The following is an 18,448-nucleotide window of genomic DNA, read 5'->3' as shown; positions in this document are numbered from 1 at the left end:
GACTGCACTGTTGTCTGAGGGCTCAGCCATAGCTGCGCGATGTGGTCCCTCAGAGCTTGCTTGCAATCCGTCCTGGGGTAAGTATGCTTTGGCTGTTATCAAATCCAAAAATTGCTCCAGTAAAAGTCTATAGTTTGCACAGAAACTAAAGTGGACATTTCTAGGTTTCCTTAGAGCTATGAGGATTGAAGGAAGATAAGTAGGGATAGAGCCACCAACTGTACCTCCTTCCCAGTATAACTGATTTATGAGCAGCCAGTTGTTGAGGTAGGGAAATACTGGGGTGCCTTGGTGACGCAGATATGGTGCCACCGCAGATTGTGCCTTCATGAAAACCCTTGGGCGATCAAGAGAGGGAATGAAAGCTTTCTGTACTGGTAGTGATCTAGGCTCACCATAAAGCAAAGCAACCTCTTGTGTGCTGGGTGAACATCTATGTAGAAATAGGCATTCTTCAAATCTAGAGTTGCAAATCAGTTATCTTTGTTTAGAGAGGGGATTATAGAGGCCAGGCTGACCATTCTGAATCTTGATCAGCAGATGAAGATATTCAGTTGTTTTCGATCCAGAATGGGTCTCCAGCCTCCCTGCTTCTTGGGTATGAGGAAGTATCTTGAATAGCAGCCCTTCCCTCGTGCTGTGGATGGACCAGTTCTATAGCACATAGTCAAGAGGTAGACTCCCAGCTCCAGCTAAGAGTCCTCTTGTGAGAGGAATCCATGAAGAAGGATGGAAAAGGGGGTTTTGAGGTACGAATTGACAGAAATTTTATTGTATAGCATTTGCCGGTGTTAGTCTCTAGAACCATCTGTCCGACATGATCTGATGCCACACCTGAAAGAAACAGGTTAAGTAGCCACCAAATGGAGCCTGAGTGACAGGAGAACCAGTTTACAGCTCTCAAGGATCCCATCAAAAGGATTTCTGGAGCCTCTCATGGGGCTAATCTTGCATCTCAGTACCATCGGTGGAGTCTCTGTCCTGGTCTCAAGCTTGCTGGAGGACTACAAGTCCTGAGATTCCAGGACCGATGCCCTAGGATAGGACTGGGATGTTATCAAGCATTCAGTCACAAATCTTCTGTGTGAGAGCTCTTGAGATTGCCAGATTTGGAGGGGAAAGGAATGACAAATATTGCACTTGGAAGGGATGTGGGACTCCCCAAAGCAATACAAACAAGCATTCTGGAAGTCACTAACCAGGAAGGACTGAGGGCAGGCAATGCAGCACTTGAAAACAAGGATCTCAGGCATACTAAGTACCTCAAACGGGGCCAGGGGGAGCCCCCAAATGCCTACTAACCCTATCACTAAAACTAGCTACCAAGAAAAAGGTATATCTACAGAAAAAAACTTTAATTTAAAGCAGGAATGCTAGCAAAGCTGCGAACACTGTAGGGCAGAGGTGGGCAAACTATGGGCTATGGGCCACATCAGGCCCGCAGGACCGTCCTACCCGGCCCCTGAGCTCCCGGCCGGGGAGGCTCGCCGCCGGCCCCGTGTGGGCAGCACTCTGGCCCACCACTCCTACCGGGCAGTGCAGGGAGCGCAGCTGGCTCTGGCTGGGCGGCGTGCTCCTGCTGCTCTCAGGAGCATGGTAAGGGGGCAGGGAGTCCTAGGGGACAGTCAGGGAGCAGAGGGCAGTTGGATGGGGTGGAGGTTCTGGGGGGGCAGTCAGGGGACAGGGAACAGGGAGGGTTGGGAGTGGGAGTCCCGGGGGGCGTGTCAGGAGGCAGGCGTGTGGATAGGAGTCGGGGACATCAGGGAACAGGGAGGGTTGGACAGGGGGGTGGGAGTCCCGGGGGGTCTGTTGGGGGCGGGGGTGTGGGCAGTCGGGGACAGGGAGCAGCGGGGGTTGGGATCCCGGGGGCAGTTAGTGGTGGGGGGGGGTCCCAGGAGAGGGAAGTCAGGGGACGAGGAGCAGAAGTCAGTTGGATAGGGGGTGGGAGTCCCAGGGGCTGGGGTGTGGACAGGGGTCGGGGCAGTCAGGGGACAGGGAGTGGGGGTGTTTGGATAGGGGGTGGAGTCCCGGGGGCAGTTAGGAGCAGGGGTCCTGGGAGGGGGCGGTCAGGGGACAAGGAGCAGGGGGGGTTGGATGCGTTGGGAGTTCTAAGGGGGGCAGTCAGGGGGTGGGAAGTGGGAGGGGCCGGATAGGGGGCAGGGGCCAGGCTGTTTGGGGAGGCCTTCTCTACCCGGCACTCAATACAGTTTTGCAACCCCGATGTGGCCCTCGGGTCAAAAAGTTTGCTCACCCCTGCTGTAGGGGTTCAATCTCAGACCATGGGCGGTAGAAAGAAAATAGAGGGCAGTTGGCCCACCTCACCCCTTATGCCCTTGGTTCAGAGCACCAGGGGATTGGGGGCGTAGATGCAGGCCCTGCTATCGCTGCAATAAAAAAAAATCACTGCTATCAAAAAAATCTTCCAATCTCCAGAGCATGGAATGCTTGTGCACCTCAAGTGGAATATACATAGGGACCATCACTCAAAGAATTTCTTGTTACAGATTTTCAAAAATTATGAATTGCTCACTACTTTGCTAGTGGTAGGCACATAACTAAACCCTCATTCCTCACTTTCCCCTGCTGTGATATAGGTAAGCAGCTCTCTTCTTCTCTACACTTTCCTGAACTATACTATCAAACCCTAAACACTAACTAAACAAACCATAAGAACCCATAAAACAGATACATGTTTTACAGCCATTATACAAGTGATAATTAATCATTCTACTTTTTCTCATTCATATAAAGTCTAACATGCAAGAATCATGCTTTCACCATACCAGAGGAAAAAACTGTACTGAAGCAGGGTCCCTCCCGTGACAGATATATTAATAAACTATGATTGCGCCCTGAGGCCCATTTTAGGATTTTGGACCCACTGTGCTGGCTGTTTTACAAACAGTTTGAAAGACATTCCCTACCACAATGGGCACACAAGGGGTTGAGGATTATAACAAATACATTAATTTTAGTGTGGATAAGCCCAAAGCAGTCAGTTTTCTGCTTAACTAATTTGAAGGAAAACACCACATTCTGCAACTGAAGGATCAAATATGTATTTTTTTGTATGCATAACTACTCTGGCAAAATTCCTATACTGAAGAGGTAAATAAGAGGTAAAACGAGTCCACTGCTGTTTGTTCACTGAAACATTATTAATGAGCTTCCCCTATGTATATTATGCCTTCTATTTGTTCTATTATGATGTGATGGTGTTTAACAAACCCCACATTAAAACCAGGGCAAGGCACAGAGCAGTACTGGGCAAGGTAGGCCTCACCCCTCAGCAGCTGCAGTGCGTGCTCCAGTTGGAGGGATAGTTTAGAAGGACCCTGGTGGCCCAGGGGCAAGGTGGAAGTCCACCAGGTTGCACCAGAAAGTCAGACCGATGCCTGGAGCTGTGAGAGCAGCAGTTGCAGCATTCCTAAAGCTACTCTGGGAGCAGGGATCCTGATTCTCTCTCCTCCCGCTTTGGGAGCTAGAAACCCACAACAGTCTGTGAAGAATGGAACATTACTCTGTCAGTGGGACAAACAGATACCCCTGAGCTGTGACCGTGCCCCAGAGGAGCCACAGCTTAGTAGGAAGCAAGTCAGTGGGAGTATAACTTGGGATGAACCAGCGAGTGGTCCAGATATTGTAATGCCCCTCTAGGGCCTTGGGTCCTTCCACTGCGCTCCCCTGTACCTGTGCTGTGACAGAACCTTAAGGGGAGTGGAAGATGCCCTCAAGAGGGATTGAGGCCCTCTACAGATGATTCAGCCAGGGCCCCGTCTAGAATGATCAGGCCAGAAAGAATGATGGAACCACTGCTGGACCAGTAGGCCAGCTGCCTATCAGGCTGACTCCCTGCGCATCGTGAATTTGTAACTATGAAAACATGTATCACATTTTGGGGATTCATGCCTGGGCAGGGACAAAGGAAGAGAACTATCCTACAGTGTTGTTGGAGATGCATCAACTCTGAACTGAGCAAAGCAACTCCATGTTCAGAGGCAGTTGCTACAAGAAGCAGTCTTATCAGCTCAGTTCTATAGCAGCCATACTAACAAGGAACTACAGAAAGAAGTAAGGTGCCCTGAGGACAGCACGGCCAGCCTTGAATCTCTATGGACTATTGAGGTTTTGTGTAATGATCCAGATACAGAATCTGATTCTATTTCAGTTCCTCATTCAGAAATAAGAAGAAGAACTGGATGTCTTACTGACCTGAGTAGCAGAACTGATGAGTACAAATCATGGGTACTACTGTTACTCAATCTTTGAGCATTTAGTGTTCATGAGCACCCTGGATATTAAAAAAATAATGGAGGAAGTACATACAGAAATATCTTGCCTCAGTCCAGAAAAAAGATATTAATCAAGGAATCAGAACTACTTTCTCCTCTAAAATAGAAGAGATATTGGTTTTCTTTCATTTCAAGCTCATTTACTTGAGGTAATTTCCTCTTCATGAAACATCAATTGAAATACCGTCCATCCTATGTCCATTAGCATCAGGCTTACTCCCTTAATCTTTGTACACTTGCCCCCAGAACCCTCTCTGCAAGACTTCTGTAAATAGGACCGAAAGGAAATGTCATAGTGAAAACGAAAAACTCTTAAGTGTCAAAAACGGAGAAGCATCCAGCTCCAGTTACCCTTCATTGCGTTCTTGGGGGTTGTTAGGTCAAAGATCCAGTCTGCCCCTACTTTGGAGCCACCGCCAGATCTCACTGAGGTTCCATGCTCAGAATGGTTCCTCTGCAGATGCAGGAATATTTGCCTCATAGCCTTCTCCATTGATAGCAGATGATGGATGCTTCAGCATCCTCTCTTTTCTGGATCTTTGGGTGCAGTGGAAAGCGAAAGCCACACAATCTATACACTGCCTCAGGGACTGACCCTTGTGCTGGCACCAGAAATGCTGGTCAGTTAGCAACATCTTAGCACTGACATACAGTTTTTTAAAAAAAATTTCCAGGGCAGATATTTTATCTCCAAACTTTGATTTAGGAATCAGACAGGTGCCTGGAGACCACACCAAGTTGAACGCAGCCACTTTACCCACAGAACCATACAAGGGAGAGGAATGAAATTAACACGGACTACTCTATTAATACCAAAGCAAACATTCACAATGACAACTCATAACCATACAGAAAGTAATGGAAGAAAATGGCCCAGACAGTTCTGGAGTTAAAAAAAAAAAAAAAAAAGTAGTAACAAAGTAAAAAAACCTGCAGATTCCAAAAAATATAAGCTCTCTGTAATTTATATTGCATTATCAAACATTATGTAAATTCTAAGCTTTCATATTAAATATCAGTGGTGTCTTTTCACTGCTTTGGTACAATCATTACAATGTGAACTGATCTGCTGACACTTTGTTAATTCAGTTCGGCAAGAAAGTTGTCTCCAAGCAAACAATACTAACAGCAAAGAATGCTAGCATTCCCTCTCCACCAAACTAATCACTTCAAAGCTTAACTGGAACAATAGACCTTGCCTACCCCACAAAAATAATCATTCTTAAATGTTTCTATGGCCAAGTCATGTTACAACAGGATTTATTCTTGCTTGTGTCGACAGAAAGGAAATAGTGAGAGAAACTTGTTTTACTCTTAGCAGGGCTTAAATATTAACTTTAAAGCAGCATAAAAGCAATCTCCCCATCCCATATATAAATAAAATTAGAACATCTCCAGCATTGTCAGTCTATAAGTAGAAAAACTAGTTGGCTAATGCAACACCAAGGGTAAGTTAAGGAAGCCGAGTAAATGTTCCCACATTGAATGTTAATTCTGCTACATTGAACATTCTTTATATTTTATGGTCTAGACAATGTAAGACATACAAAAATTCAGGTACACATTTAGCTAGGAAAGCAGGAATATAACTAGGGCCCTACCAAATTCATTGTCCATTTTGGCTAGTTCCATAATCATAGGATTTTTAAAATGGTAAATTTCATGATTTCAGCTATTTAAATCTGAAATTTCACCAAGTTGTAATTGTAGGGATCCTGACCCAAAAAAGAGTTGCAGGGAGGTTGCAAGGTTATTGTAGCGGAGGTTGTGGTATTGCTGCCCTCTGCACTGCTACCGTGGGCAGCAGTGCTGGGAAGATGAAGAGCGGTGGCTGCTGGCCGGGAGCCCAGCTCTGAAGGCAGACCTGCCTCCAGCAACAGCGCAGAAGTAAGGACGGCATGGTATGGTATTGTCACCCTAACGTCTGTGCTGCTGCCTAGAGAGCTGGGCCCTCAGTCAACAGCCGCCACTCCCCGGCCACCCAGCTCTGAAGGTAGTGCAGAAGTAAGGGTGGTAATACCACAACCCCCTAAAATAACCTTGCGACACCCCCCGCCCCGCCAACTCCCAGGATCCTCAATTTGAGAAACGCTAGTCTCCCCCATGAAATGTGTGTATTATAGGGTAAAAGCACATGAAAGACCAGATTTCACAATCCGTAAAGCATTTTTCATGGCTGTGAATTTGATAGGAACCTAAATGTAACATATTACTAAATATGCATAATGTGGCCAAATTAACATTACTATAGGAATCTTAATTTTTGCTTTCCCTAGCTTTTATATTTAACTGTGTAACCTTAACACCTACTTTACATTTTGTGCAGTTAATACAGATCTGCAAATATGAAAAAGCATTAAAGCAAATATGTTAGCAATTTTGATCATTTGTTGGTTACGAATTTTATCTGAAGGACATATGCTCTTCAATGACACTATGAAGTTAGGATGACTCTCCATAAGAAACTTAATCCTGCTTCTAGGTCTAAGGCTTAACTATAGGAAACCGTACAATTCTTTCAGTTACATATACATCCATTATTTCACACATTCATAGATTTTTAAGGCCAGAAGGGACCTTTCTGAACATCTAGTCTGACCTCCTATATAACACAGGACATCTCAGTACCAGCTCTTCCTTTAAGTCCAATAGCTCTGGCTGAACTAGAGCATATCTTTTAGAAAAACATCCAATCTTGATCTGAAAATTGCCAGTGTTGGAGAATCCACCACAACCCTGGGTAAGTTGTTCCAATGGTTAATTATTCTCACTTAAAAGTTTGCATCTTATTTCTAGTCTGAATTTGTCTAGCTTTAACTCTTTCAACCACTGGTTCTTGTTACACTTTTGTCTGCTATATTGAAGAGTGCCCCTATTATCAAATTTCTGCTCCCCAAAAAGGTACTTAAATAGTGTGAACAAACCATCCCTTAATCTTCTCTTGATAAGCTAAATAGATTGAGCTCTTTAAGCTTATCACTACAAGACATGTGTTCCAAACCTTTAATCATTCTCAAGACTCTTCTCTGAACCATCACCAATTTATCAACATCCTTCTAGACTTGTGGACACTGTATTTGAGCAGCAGTTGTACTGTAGTGCAAGGAGTCTCCATTTATAATTAATCTGTAATGGAACCTTCACTTTGTTGTTCCACTGCTCAGAACCTCAGGTTTTCAAAAGGCACCCTATATTATACAGAAGTACCTTCATTATTCAAAAGACACTACTTATGTTCCGGCGAGAACTCAGCATCTTAACAAGCCAAGAATTGTTAAACTGGATATAAATGGGACAACAGCAAGGCTGGTACGTCCAAACTTCACACTTTTTTTTAATCAACTAGCATGTCAATACTCTAAAAATCCCCTAAAATGCTAGTAAGCTAATGTGGGAATAGGCAACAGGGGATAGATCACTTGATGATTACCTGTTCTGTTCATTCCCTCTGAAGCACCTTGCACTGGCCACTGTTGGAAGACAGGATACTGGGCTAGATGGACTTTTGGTCTGACCCACTATGGCTGTTCTTATGTACATGAAATGAAGACAGGAAATCAGCAAAGGTAAGAAAACATTTTAATTTCAAGCTTCACTGGGAAGAGACATACAGGAGCATCTCTCCTCTGGACTGTCTAGAGTTTGTAGAGATTTCTTATATGCTATAGGAAAATGAAGACCAAGGTTTTAAAAGAATGGGTGCCTACAGTCCAGTTTTTAAATCTATACTTAGATGCCTAAGTAAAAGACTTGGTTTTCAAAAGTACTGAGAGACCCTAGCAGTTCCTACTAATCTCAATTCAGAACCTTTGAAAATCAGGTATTTATTTAGGTGACTAAATGGGTGCCTATTCTCTGCTTAAGTCTTCTTTGTAGACTACTAAAGATCTTAGCTAGCTAAGATTAATATGACAATTGGGTTTTTAACAGTAGGATGGCACCATTTTCTTCATTTAGTGGATGGACATTTTTAGTCTGAATTTTCTTCCTTAATAAAAGATAAATCTTTCTTTTTTGATGGTAGGGTTTCCAGCTATAGGGGTGTGCAACCTGATCAAGAATTGACGGCACTCCAAGGACTCTGGTTATTGCTTGGGTATTTTTCTTCCTTAACTTTAGAGTAGATTCTTACTTTTTTGGGTGCTGTGGCGAGGCCAAAGTAGCAGCAGCCTGAAAGTCTTAGCTTTCATGTTTAACATGAAAGCATAGAAGACTGTTTTAAACTATGCTTACCACTCTAGGATATTACATTTTGGACCCACTTTTTCCATCAGCAACTAAAGTTTCTAGTGTGCTACCAGAGTAATTATTCTTGCGGGGTCAGAGTTCTCTACACAAGCAAACTCCACAGTGACAAGACTTACACAAAGGGAGAGGAATGTGCAGTGGATTTATCAGGCAAATTTCTCTGGTGCATACACCTTACTTATCCAAAAAGTTGAGGTCTTGGGGCTCTTTTTAGTGGTAGGGAAAAAAAACACCAAAAAAAATCATAAATTCAAAGTGAAAAGATAATTACCTTTTCCGTAACTGGTGTTCTTCGAGATGTTACTCACATCTATTCCACAACAGGTGTGCGTGCTCGCCACGTGTACCGGTGCAGGAAGTTTTTCCCTAGCAGTACCCGTAGGGGAGTGCTCCTAGCGATCCCTAGAGTGGCGCTTCCATGGCGCTCCCCCCACCCTCAGTTCCTTCTTGTCAGACAACTCCGACAGAGGGGAAGGAGGGCAGGATGTGGAATAGACATGAACAACACATCTCGAAGAACACCAGTTACAGAAAAGGTAACTGTCTTTTCTTCTTCAAGTGATTGCTCATGTGTATTCCACAATAGGTGATTCCAAGCTATATCTGTTGGAGGTGGGTAGGAGTTCACAAATTGTCGGGACAGAGCACAGCCCTGCCAAATCCGACATCTTCCATGGTCTGGGAGACGACTGCACAATGCGAGGTGAACATGTGAACTGAAGACCATGTGTCAGCCCTGCAAATGTCCTGAATGGGGGATATGGACTAAAAAGGCAGCCGACGAGGCTTGTGCCCTAGTCGAGTGTGCCCTCACAATCAACGGCGGAGGGATTCCTGCCAGGTCATAACAGGTACGGATGCATGAGGTGCTCCAGTTGGAGAGCCGTTGAGTGGAGATCGGCCGACCCCTCATGCTTTCGGCTGAGGCTATGAACACCTGCAAAGACTTCCTGAACAGCTTAGTACATTCCAGGTAAAAGGCCAGAGCCCATTCCACATCCAGCATGTGGGGTCGGCGCTCCTCTCTGGATGCATGAGGCTTGGGGCAGAGGACTGGCAGGAAAAATGTCCTGACCCACGTGGGAGGCAGAGACCACCTTTGGGAGGAATGAAAGATGTGGACAGAGCTGGACCTTATCTTTATGGAACATCGTATACGGGGGCTCGGAGATCAGGGCCATGAATTCCGAGACCCGTCTAGCAGACATGATTGCCACCAGGAAGGCTACCTTCCACAAGATGTGCGACCAGGAGCATGTAGCTAACGGCTCAAAGGGGGGACCCATCAACCGGGCCAGCACCAAGTTCAGGTCCCACTGCGGGACTGGGGACCTAACATACGGCAAGAGACGATCCAATCCCTTAAGGAATCGGCCAGTCATAGCATGGGAGAATACCATGTGCCCCTGCACTAGTGGGTGGAAGACCGATATGGCCAAGTGCACCTTGACGGAGGAGGGTGCCAGGCCCTGGGCTCTAAGGTGAAGAAGGTAGTCCAAAATGAGCTGGATCGGGGCAGCCACAGGGGAAACGCCAAGCTCAGCCACCCATCGGGAAAACCGAGACCACTTTGCCAAGTAGGCTCAATGCGTGGAAGGTCACCTGCTTTCCAAGACGACGTGGTAAACCCCTTCCGAGCACATCCTTTCCTCCCAGCCTAACCATTGAGCAGCCAAGCCGTGAGGTGGAATGCCGCTAAGTTGGGGTGGAGAAGGCGGCCCTGGCCCTGGGAGAACAGGTCTGGGCGGGACAGCAATGGCCACAGTGGGGCAACCGCCAGGCTCATGGGGGTTCCGTACCAATGTTGCCTGGGCCACGCTGGGGCAATCAGGAAGACCTGGGCCCTGTCCGTCTTTACCTTTTCCAGGACCTTGCCGATCAGTAGGATCGGGGGGGAAGGCATAGAGAAGCTGGACCAGGATAGGAGGAAGGCATCGGAGATAGCGCCCACTCCCAGCCCTGCCCAGGAGTAGAACCGGAGCCCCTGTGCATCTGCCGGGTCACGAACAGGTCCACCTGGGGAGTTCCCCACTCTTGGAAAAGTCCATGCACCACCTCTGGGTGTAGAGACCACTCATGCGGAGAGGAGTCTTGGCTCAGGCAATCCGCCCGCAAGTTCTGGGTGCCCGGTAGGTGGTAGGCAAATGTCGTGAGCTATTCAGATGTCCCACAGCCTGAGGGATTCCGGGCAGAAGAGTGGGCCCCACCTTGCCTGTTGATGTAAAACATCAAGGCCGTGTTGTCCGTGAGAACCCCGACTACTCTGCCCTCCAGGTACGAGCGGAAGGCTACGCATGGCAGCTGGACCACCCTGAGCTCCTTGACGTTTATATGCAGGGCAAGGTCCTGCGCGGACCACAGACCTTGGGTCTGAACATCCCCCACATGGGCTCCCCACCGCAGGTCCAATGCATTGGACACATCTCCACCGACAGGGGCCTGCCCCTGAACAGGACCCCATGGAGCATGTTCCCCGGGAGGGCCACCATTGTACGGAGGTGAGCACCGGCTCGAGCTCTGTGAGGCCCTTCTCCATTCTGTCTTTGGCCTGGGAGAACACCAAGGCCAACCAGAGCTGGAGGGGCCCCATCCTGAGTCTGGGGTGGTGAACCACATATGTGCACGCCAACGTGACCTAGGAGCTGGAGACACGCTCTGGTTGTCATCACGGGCAACCTCGTGACTGTGTCGATGAGCCCTTTCAGGGACTCGAATCTGTCCAGTGGAAGGGAGGCCCTGGCCAATGTTGCGTCCACAACTGCCCCAATAAATTCTATGCGCTGTACTGGCTCGGGGTGGCGCATGTGGACAGTAGGAGCACCATGTGATCTCACACCTGTGACTGGGAGCTGCCCTTGACCAGCCAGTCATCTAGATAGGGGAAGATCTGAACCCCACGACTTCTGAGGTAGGCCGTCGCCACAGACATGCACTTTGTGAATATCCTGGGAGCAGTGGACAGGCCAAAGGGGAGGACCGTAAATTGGTAGTGCTCCTGCCCAACCATGAAATGGAGGAAGCGCCTGTGCCCCTCGAATATATGAATATGGAAGTATGCGTCCTGGAGATTGAGGGCGGCATACCAGTTCCTGGGATCCAGGGAGGGGATGATGGAGGCTAGAGAGACCATGAGAAACTTGAGCTTTACCATGTACTGGTTCAAGCCTCACAGGTACAGGATGGGCCTGAGCCCCTCTTTGGCCTTTGGGATAAGGAAATAGCAGGAGCAGCACCCCTCGTGTTTGAACTCCGCTGGCACCCCGTCCACCGCTCCTAAGCCAAGGAGCTGCCCCACCTCCTGCTCTAGCAGGGCCTTGTGAGAAGGGTCCCGCAGAAGGAACAGGGGCGGAGGGTGGTTGGGCGGGGTAGAGGTAAACTGGAGGGTGTAGACCAGGGAGACTGTGTTGAGGACCCAACGGTCCGAAGTCAGCCGCTACCACTCCAGGAGAAAAGCACACAACCAGTTGGAGAAGGGAAGCTTTACTGCTGGTGGATCCCTGGCATGAACCGGCAGGTCGCCCCTGGGCATCCAGTCAAAACTGCTGTTTTCCCGCCTATTTGCCCTTGGAGGACCCAGGCTGGGGGGCAGACTGGGACTGCTTCTGCGGGCATTTCTTATAGTCCTGTGATTTTTTATAAGAAGGCTCATATTTAGAGTGAGTGGCCTGGCTGGGAGCCTGCTGGGGCTTAAACTTAGGCCTAGCCAAAGCCGGAACATATAGACCCAGTGTCTTTAACCATAGCGTGGGAATCTTTCAGGTCATGCAGTTTCACGTCCCTCTGTTCCGCAAACAGGGCCCTGCCATTAAACGGTAGATCCTGTAAGGAGTTCTGCACCTCACTGGACAGCCCAGACAGCAGGAGCCATGACGCCCTCCTCATGGACACCGTGAAGGCCGTGGACCTCACGGCTGTATCCACAGCATCCGATGCTGCCTGCAGGGTTGCCCTGGCGGCCACTGTACCCTCCTCCACCTGAGCTTTGAACTCCTTCCTGTCATGCTCCTAGAGGAAGTCCTTGAATTTGGGTAGAGCATCCCACAAATTGAATTCATACCGACCCAGGAGAGCCTAGTGGTTCGCCACCCTTAACTGGAAACTCGAGGACCAATAAACCTTTCTCCCAAACAAGTCCAGCCTCCTTGAGTCTTTATTTTTCAGAGCGGGTGCTGGTTGACCCTGCCTCTCCCTGTGGTTGACCGACTCTACCACCAGGGAGTTGGGAGCAGGGTGTGTGTACAGGTATTCATGCCTCTTAGCGGGCACAAAGGACTTCCACTCAGCCCTATTAGAGATGGGGGCAGGGAGGCCGGGGTTTGCCACAAGGCATTCAAAATCTTTGCCACCCCTCATGGAGTGTGAGGGCCACCCTGCCTGGAACCGAGGCTGATAGGATGTTGAAGAGGGAGTCCGAGGGTTCCTCCACCTCCATGGCCTGAAGGTTGAAGCTTGATGCCACCCTTTTCAATAGTTCCTGGTGGGCTTTAGAGTCTTCCTGCGGGACAGAGGGAGAAGGGGCCGTAATCGCCTCATCAGGGAAGGTGAGGCAGGCACGGCACTTTGCGCGCCCACCGGTACCGGAGGACCCACCACTTGGTCGCCCTCTGGGCACGGCACCAAAGATGCATGTCCCACCAACTCCTTCCTGGGAGGCTGGGAAAGGGAGGCAAATGGATGTTCCGAGGCTCCGGCCACGAAGCAAGCCCCCAATGGGGGCTGCGTCGCGGGCCACGGTGCCCATTCGTACCACAGTGCCGGCCATGGAATCTGGTTCCACAGCAGGCTGTTCAGCCTTACTGGCCTGTCCCATCAATTGACGATTACGAAGGGAGGCCGGGCTGGTGTATGACCTACCGCTATTCCTGGACCAGGAGGAGCGGTGGCGTCGGGAACGGTGCCGACCCTGAGACTGTGATTCCGAAGAGGAGGAACGGTACTGTTGGTAGCAGTTGCTCTGTGATCGGCTCCGACAGGTGGATCCGCGACGGTGAGGCGCTGACGATCGATGCCCGGGACTGCAGGAGCAGTGCCATGGCGGGGTCCTGGAGTGAGATGACTAACGGAAAAGCGTAGATGCCCATGTTGCGACTGTCTATGGTAGCCCCTCAGAGACGAGGGCCTTCGGTGCTGTCTGTCTTGGTCTCGATGGGCCCGCTCCTCGAGGCGGAGCGGTGCCTGGAGCCCCTGTCAGTCGGAACCCAGCCAAACAACCTGGTAGGGGTTGATGGTGACCGGCGTGGACTACGCGCAGGAGGCTCGTTGATCAGCGAACGGCATTGGGAACGTTCCCTTGACCGTGAACAGTACTGAGCCGGGGGCGACTGCAGAGATCCAAGCAGTGGCTTGCCTCTGGACCAGGGAGCCAGCGGTGGTAGTGCCCCTGGTACCGGCAGGGGCATAACATCCCGGGCTGCTTGCAGGGCCTCCGGCATGGAGGGCATCTGGACATCTGGGGAAGCCTGCTCCGAATGCGCCGAGCTACTCCGCTTGACCTCAGTTGGAGGCCTGGAGGCTGATGGGGACCGAGGATTGCCCAACATATGTCTAGCCTCTACCCGGGTCTTGATCCAGTGCCGTGGCGGAGAAGCCTCTTCTTAGCCCTCTTGGCGTGCCCTGCAGACAGGGAGTGGTGCCGACTGGTAGACGGCACCGAGGGATCGCCGCACACCGACACCGCGGTACCCGGTGCTGACTCGGAGCAGTGCACTGGAGTTGGAGTCAACGCTGACTCCATCAGAATAGCCCAGAGCCAAATGTCCCTTTCTTTCTTGGTCCGAGGCTTGAAAGACCTGCCAATCTTCCAACGATCGCTGAGATGGGTTTCTCCCAAACAGCATAAACAGTCCGTGTGCGGATCACTCACTGGCATCGGCTGCCTACAAGTGCTGCACAGCTTAAACCCCGGGGCACAAACTAAACTAAACTAATCTAACTACTTCAACTACAGGTACTACTACAATGAACGAACAAAAGTTTTAGAGGAAAGCTGCAGACAAGCTGGAGCAGAGCAGTTCTGATGCACCTTCACTGGTGTCAAGAAGGAATGGGGGGGGGGGGTGGAGTGCGCAGCACCCTTTATACTGTGCCATGGAGGCGCCACTCCAGGGGTCACTAGGGGTGCTCCCCTACGGGGTACTGCTGAGGAAAAACTTCCGGCACTGGTGCATGTGGCAAGCATGCACACCTATTGTGGAATACACATGAGCAATCACTCGAAGAAGAAAACTAGGTTTCTTTGGCAAGAGCTATTCATCAGTATGATCATTTTAACAGAAGAGGTAGTCAAAGGAACATCAAGGCATGAACCTGCAGAAACCTAAAAGGCTACTGCAATCCGAGTGACAGAGAGGACAGACTATCTTTACAAAATTCTATTCAATAAAATATGAATTTTTCAATCATACAAAAGGGCTAAATTTGTAATTATGCATGACTGGAGTAAATACTGCAGGCCTACACCCATGGCAGACAGATTTTAGAAAAGATTTTTGTCCTGTTTTACTATGTTTCCTGTTGTACGCATAAAGTAGTCCATTAGCAAAACTAGATCTATTGCCAGAAATTGAAAATCCCAACTCCAGGTATTAAAGCAGTTAACACGGGCAAACTCATCTGTGGGGAAACTAAGCAATTTCATAGCCAGTTCCAGAAATCCAAACTAAAATGGGAGCTAAACCTCTCCAGATGCATATGCGATAGGCAAAGGACAAAAAGCACACTTTAAACAATGTAATTTGTTTTTAAAATTATATTTCAGAATATTTGGAGTAGCATGCAGAGAAGAAAACTTCAGAACTATGAACTGTCCTACTTGTAATTGCTCTGCATCTTTCAAAGAGATATTGCAAGCCAGCCACACAATTACTTTATTTTAAATCACTCAAGGAATCTTTTCTTAGAAAAAGATAGAACAATGAAATTTTCCCTTGCAACAAAGCCAATAAGAAAGCATGCAGTTATGAAATATATTGGACAGAAAAAGTGAACTATTGTAGAGAAATGGAATGGGACACTTACACAGTGGCTCTTTCTCAGGGGGTCCTGAGGTTACTATGTTCTTAAACCATCTAGACTGAATAGCAGGCTGGGAAGAAGGGAGCCACAAACAATCCACCAGATGACAATGCTACACAGTGTAGAGACCAGCATAGCTAGGAGCCATCTAGAAAGGGTTGGGAGGGGGAGGAAAAGATGAACAAAAATTCAAACGGGAATGCTATTGGTGCATTTTAGCCAGTTACAAGTTTTAAAAAAAGCAAATGATCCTTTAAACTGGGCCAAGCATTTTCTCCTTTTCTACTGTTACAACAGTCATGCAACCATTTCATATGGAAAGTTTTATCCATGTGTTACTTGGGACCAACTTAAACTAGGTTTTCTGAGAACCGGAAATAACCCCACATCGGCTTTCAATTCCAAGGAAAGTCTACTGCACTATCTTAAAGAGAAACAAATTCTGAAATAGCTTAATACAGCAACAAACACTTGTTGCCCTCTCTTCAACCATTATTAGCAATGCAGGCTGGTCAAACTAAACAGTCTCAGTGAGCCACTAGATTCACTACTTCTGCTTCACAGCTGTATGTTGTTGTAATATCAAAGCCATAACCATCTACTAAAAGAGCAAACAAACAATTATACAAAATATCCAGAAGGTGAGGGTCAATTGCTTTTCTACATTCAAAATTACAACTACTATTCAGTAGGTCGTTACCTCAGGTACAACATATTTCTAACTATAACACACATACACAGGATCCATTCATCAAGGCACAGAGGATTTATGCAAGTAACACTGATAAACTAATGAGCGTTACACACAAATCCCTTGTGCCTTAATAAGAAAATAATAGCCCTAGCTCTTAATCCCCCCCCCATTCTACCTTTTTGTAAACAAAGTGTTTTGTTCTCTGAGATAGTCTTACACTAAGGAAATACAAATCTCATTCTGCTTTCTTCCTATTAATAACCTTGCTGTTCAAATGAGGAGGCTTAATTAGGTGTAGGAGAATCTGAACTTAAAAAAAGTCTAATAGCTATTCAACCTGAGAAGGACACCCTACTTGATTAGGACAGCAAGATAATATTTTTTGTAGTATTGTTATTTCGGGAGTAACAAAATTGATTACATATTATCACTTAGCTTCTTGATGCAAATTATTTCACTATGTACTGCCACCACACGTGATGTAGGGTACTGGGAAGGGGGAAGTCAAACTCCCCAGAATAAATGATTTAAGATAATTTTTTTTTTTAACCACAAAGCACAGTACATAAGGATACTATTAGCTTTAGCTCATTTATGTTAAGCTTATGGAAAGGCAACCTAGTATGTTATGAAAAATTTCTTTATACAAGCTTATTTTGATAGAAAGCCTATAAACCAGCAAAGAAAAAAAAAACATTTAATGAATCAATATGATGGTTATGAACGTGTTCGGTATCATACAATGAATACTCATTCCAATAGTGATTCTGCAGATGCAGTTTGTTATGTGAGAGAGGGATAATGCTTATTTATTATGTTATTTGACTTTAGAAAAGTGGTCTTCTTGCAACTGGAGTGTGAAGGAGGTAGGCACAGGCTGTGTTTAAGTTAACTATGTCAGGTGACTCTGGTTCTAGACCTAATTTTGCAAGATTTTGTAGTTTGTATTTTCTTCTTTATTCACAACATATTCTATAGTTAGCTAAAGATGTATTTTTGTTGTATAAAATCCTTTATTTACACTTAAGTTAAAATATTTATATTTTTATGCATTTATAAAAGGTACTTAACACCATCGTATCTAGGCAGCAAAGCAATATTTATTTGATATACAGAATTAGCTGCCTATGGTAATGTAATGGAAAATACACTTAGGACATGGATAAGACAGACAAGTTTGGGTGTTTTAAAGATGTATTCCTTTACTGTTAGATTAGCGTATATTTTTTACTGCTATTTGGCTCCCTGCTTTCCTGATTCAGAAAGGATCACAATGTTGTTTGTCTTCTGTAGAACTCATACCATTTTTCTGTCAGTCCAGCCACAGCACGGTGATATGAAACAGAAGAAAGGACGGCTAAGACAAAAAAAAAAAAAAAAGCAGCTGGCTATGGGTCTCAATGTAGCTCGTAGGTGCAAAGACAACCAGGGTAGAGACTAAGTTTCCTTTATTCTTGGGCTCAGGAGGCATGGTGGCTGTGAAATCTACCAGTAATGATGAAGTAGATAGTAACTGTCCTGGCCATTGTCTCTCTAGTTTTGATAAAGGAGCAGAGAGTTCCCCTGCTGCTGCAGAGGCTCTTGTATTTCTCTCTTACTAGATGTGAAGGCACCAGGAGAACTATCTATCCTGCAACTGTCAGCAACAGATGATAAGGTCAAAGGTAGATATGTCACTTCCTTTGCAGCTGATGTTGCATTGTCTACCAGAGACAACTAATAAGTAGCCCGTGGGCAATGCCCTCTTCCTGTAATCAGTGTCTTGGGATCATCATAGGTACGCACATTCCCTTTTGAATTTATCCAGTGAGAATTCTCTTGAAGTTTGACTACTCCTTGGCTAGGCAGAACTGCCCACAGGAAAATACCAGCAGTTCTTATAAAACTAGCAGCATCTAGGGAAGAATCTTCCCCCAGAAAGATGAAATCAATAGAAGTTAAAAGTAAAAAACATTTAAAAGAGAAATAGTTTAATCTTCTAATATTTATTTTATACTTATTTTAATAAATTAACTACACAAATTGAGTCATTTGAACACTACACCTTATAGAGAATGACCTCTAATTTTTTTAAATATCATGATACTGAGTTCAAGGAAGTGTTTGTGTTCTAACAGACTGTGCTGTCAAGAACATGCAGACACACAACAAGGCTAGTAGACACATGTAGCATATACTGGCAGTGGGTCATTCTGGTGAC

General features: G+C 46.8%; 1 protein-coding gene across 4 annotated transcripts in view; it reads right to left on the bottom strand.

Annotated features, from left to right (window-relative positions):
- CDC14B (cell division cycle 14B) overlaps positions 1-18,448 on the bottom strand; it is an 80,882-nt gene that overhangs the window by 12,436 nt on the left and 49,998 nt on the right. The window contains exon 13 of one of the 4 annotated variants that reach the window (XM_073344945.1): positions 15,558-15,702. The exons of the other annotated variants lie outside the window; for them this stretch is intronic. Coding sequence (XP_073201046.1) covers positions 15,591-15,702 — 112 coding nt within the window. The 3' untranslated portion in view covers positions 15,558-15,590. The remainder of the gene's footprint in view (positions 1-15,557; positions 15,703-18,448) is intronic. 4 annotated transcript variants of the gene reach the window in all.

This window comes from Lepidochelys kempii, chromosome 5, assembly GCF_965140265.1.
Source record: "Lepidochelys kempii isolate rLepKem1 chromosome 5, rLepKem1.hap2, whole genome shotgun sequence".
NCBI lineage: Eukaryota > Metazoa > Chordata > Testudines > Cheloniidae > Lepidochelys > Lepidochelys kempii.
This window is presented reverse-complemented; position numbering and strand designations above follow the sequence as displayed.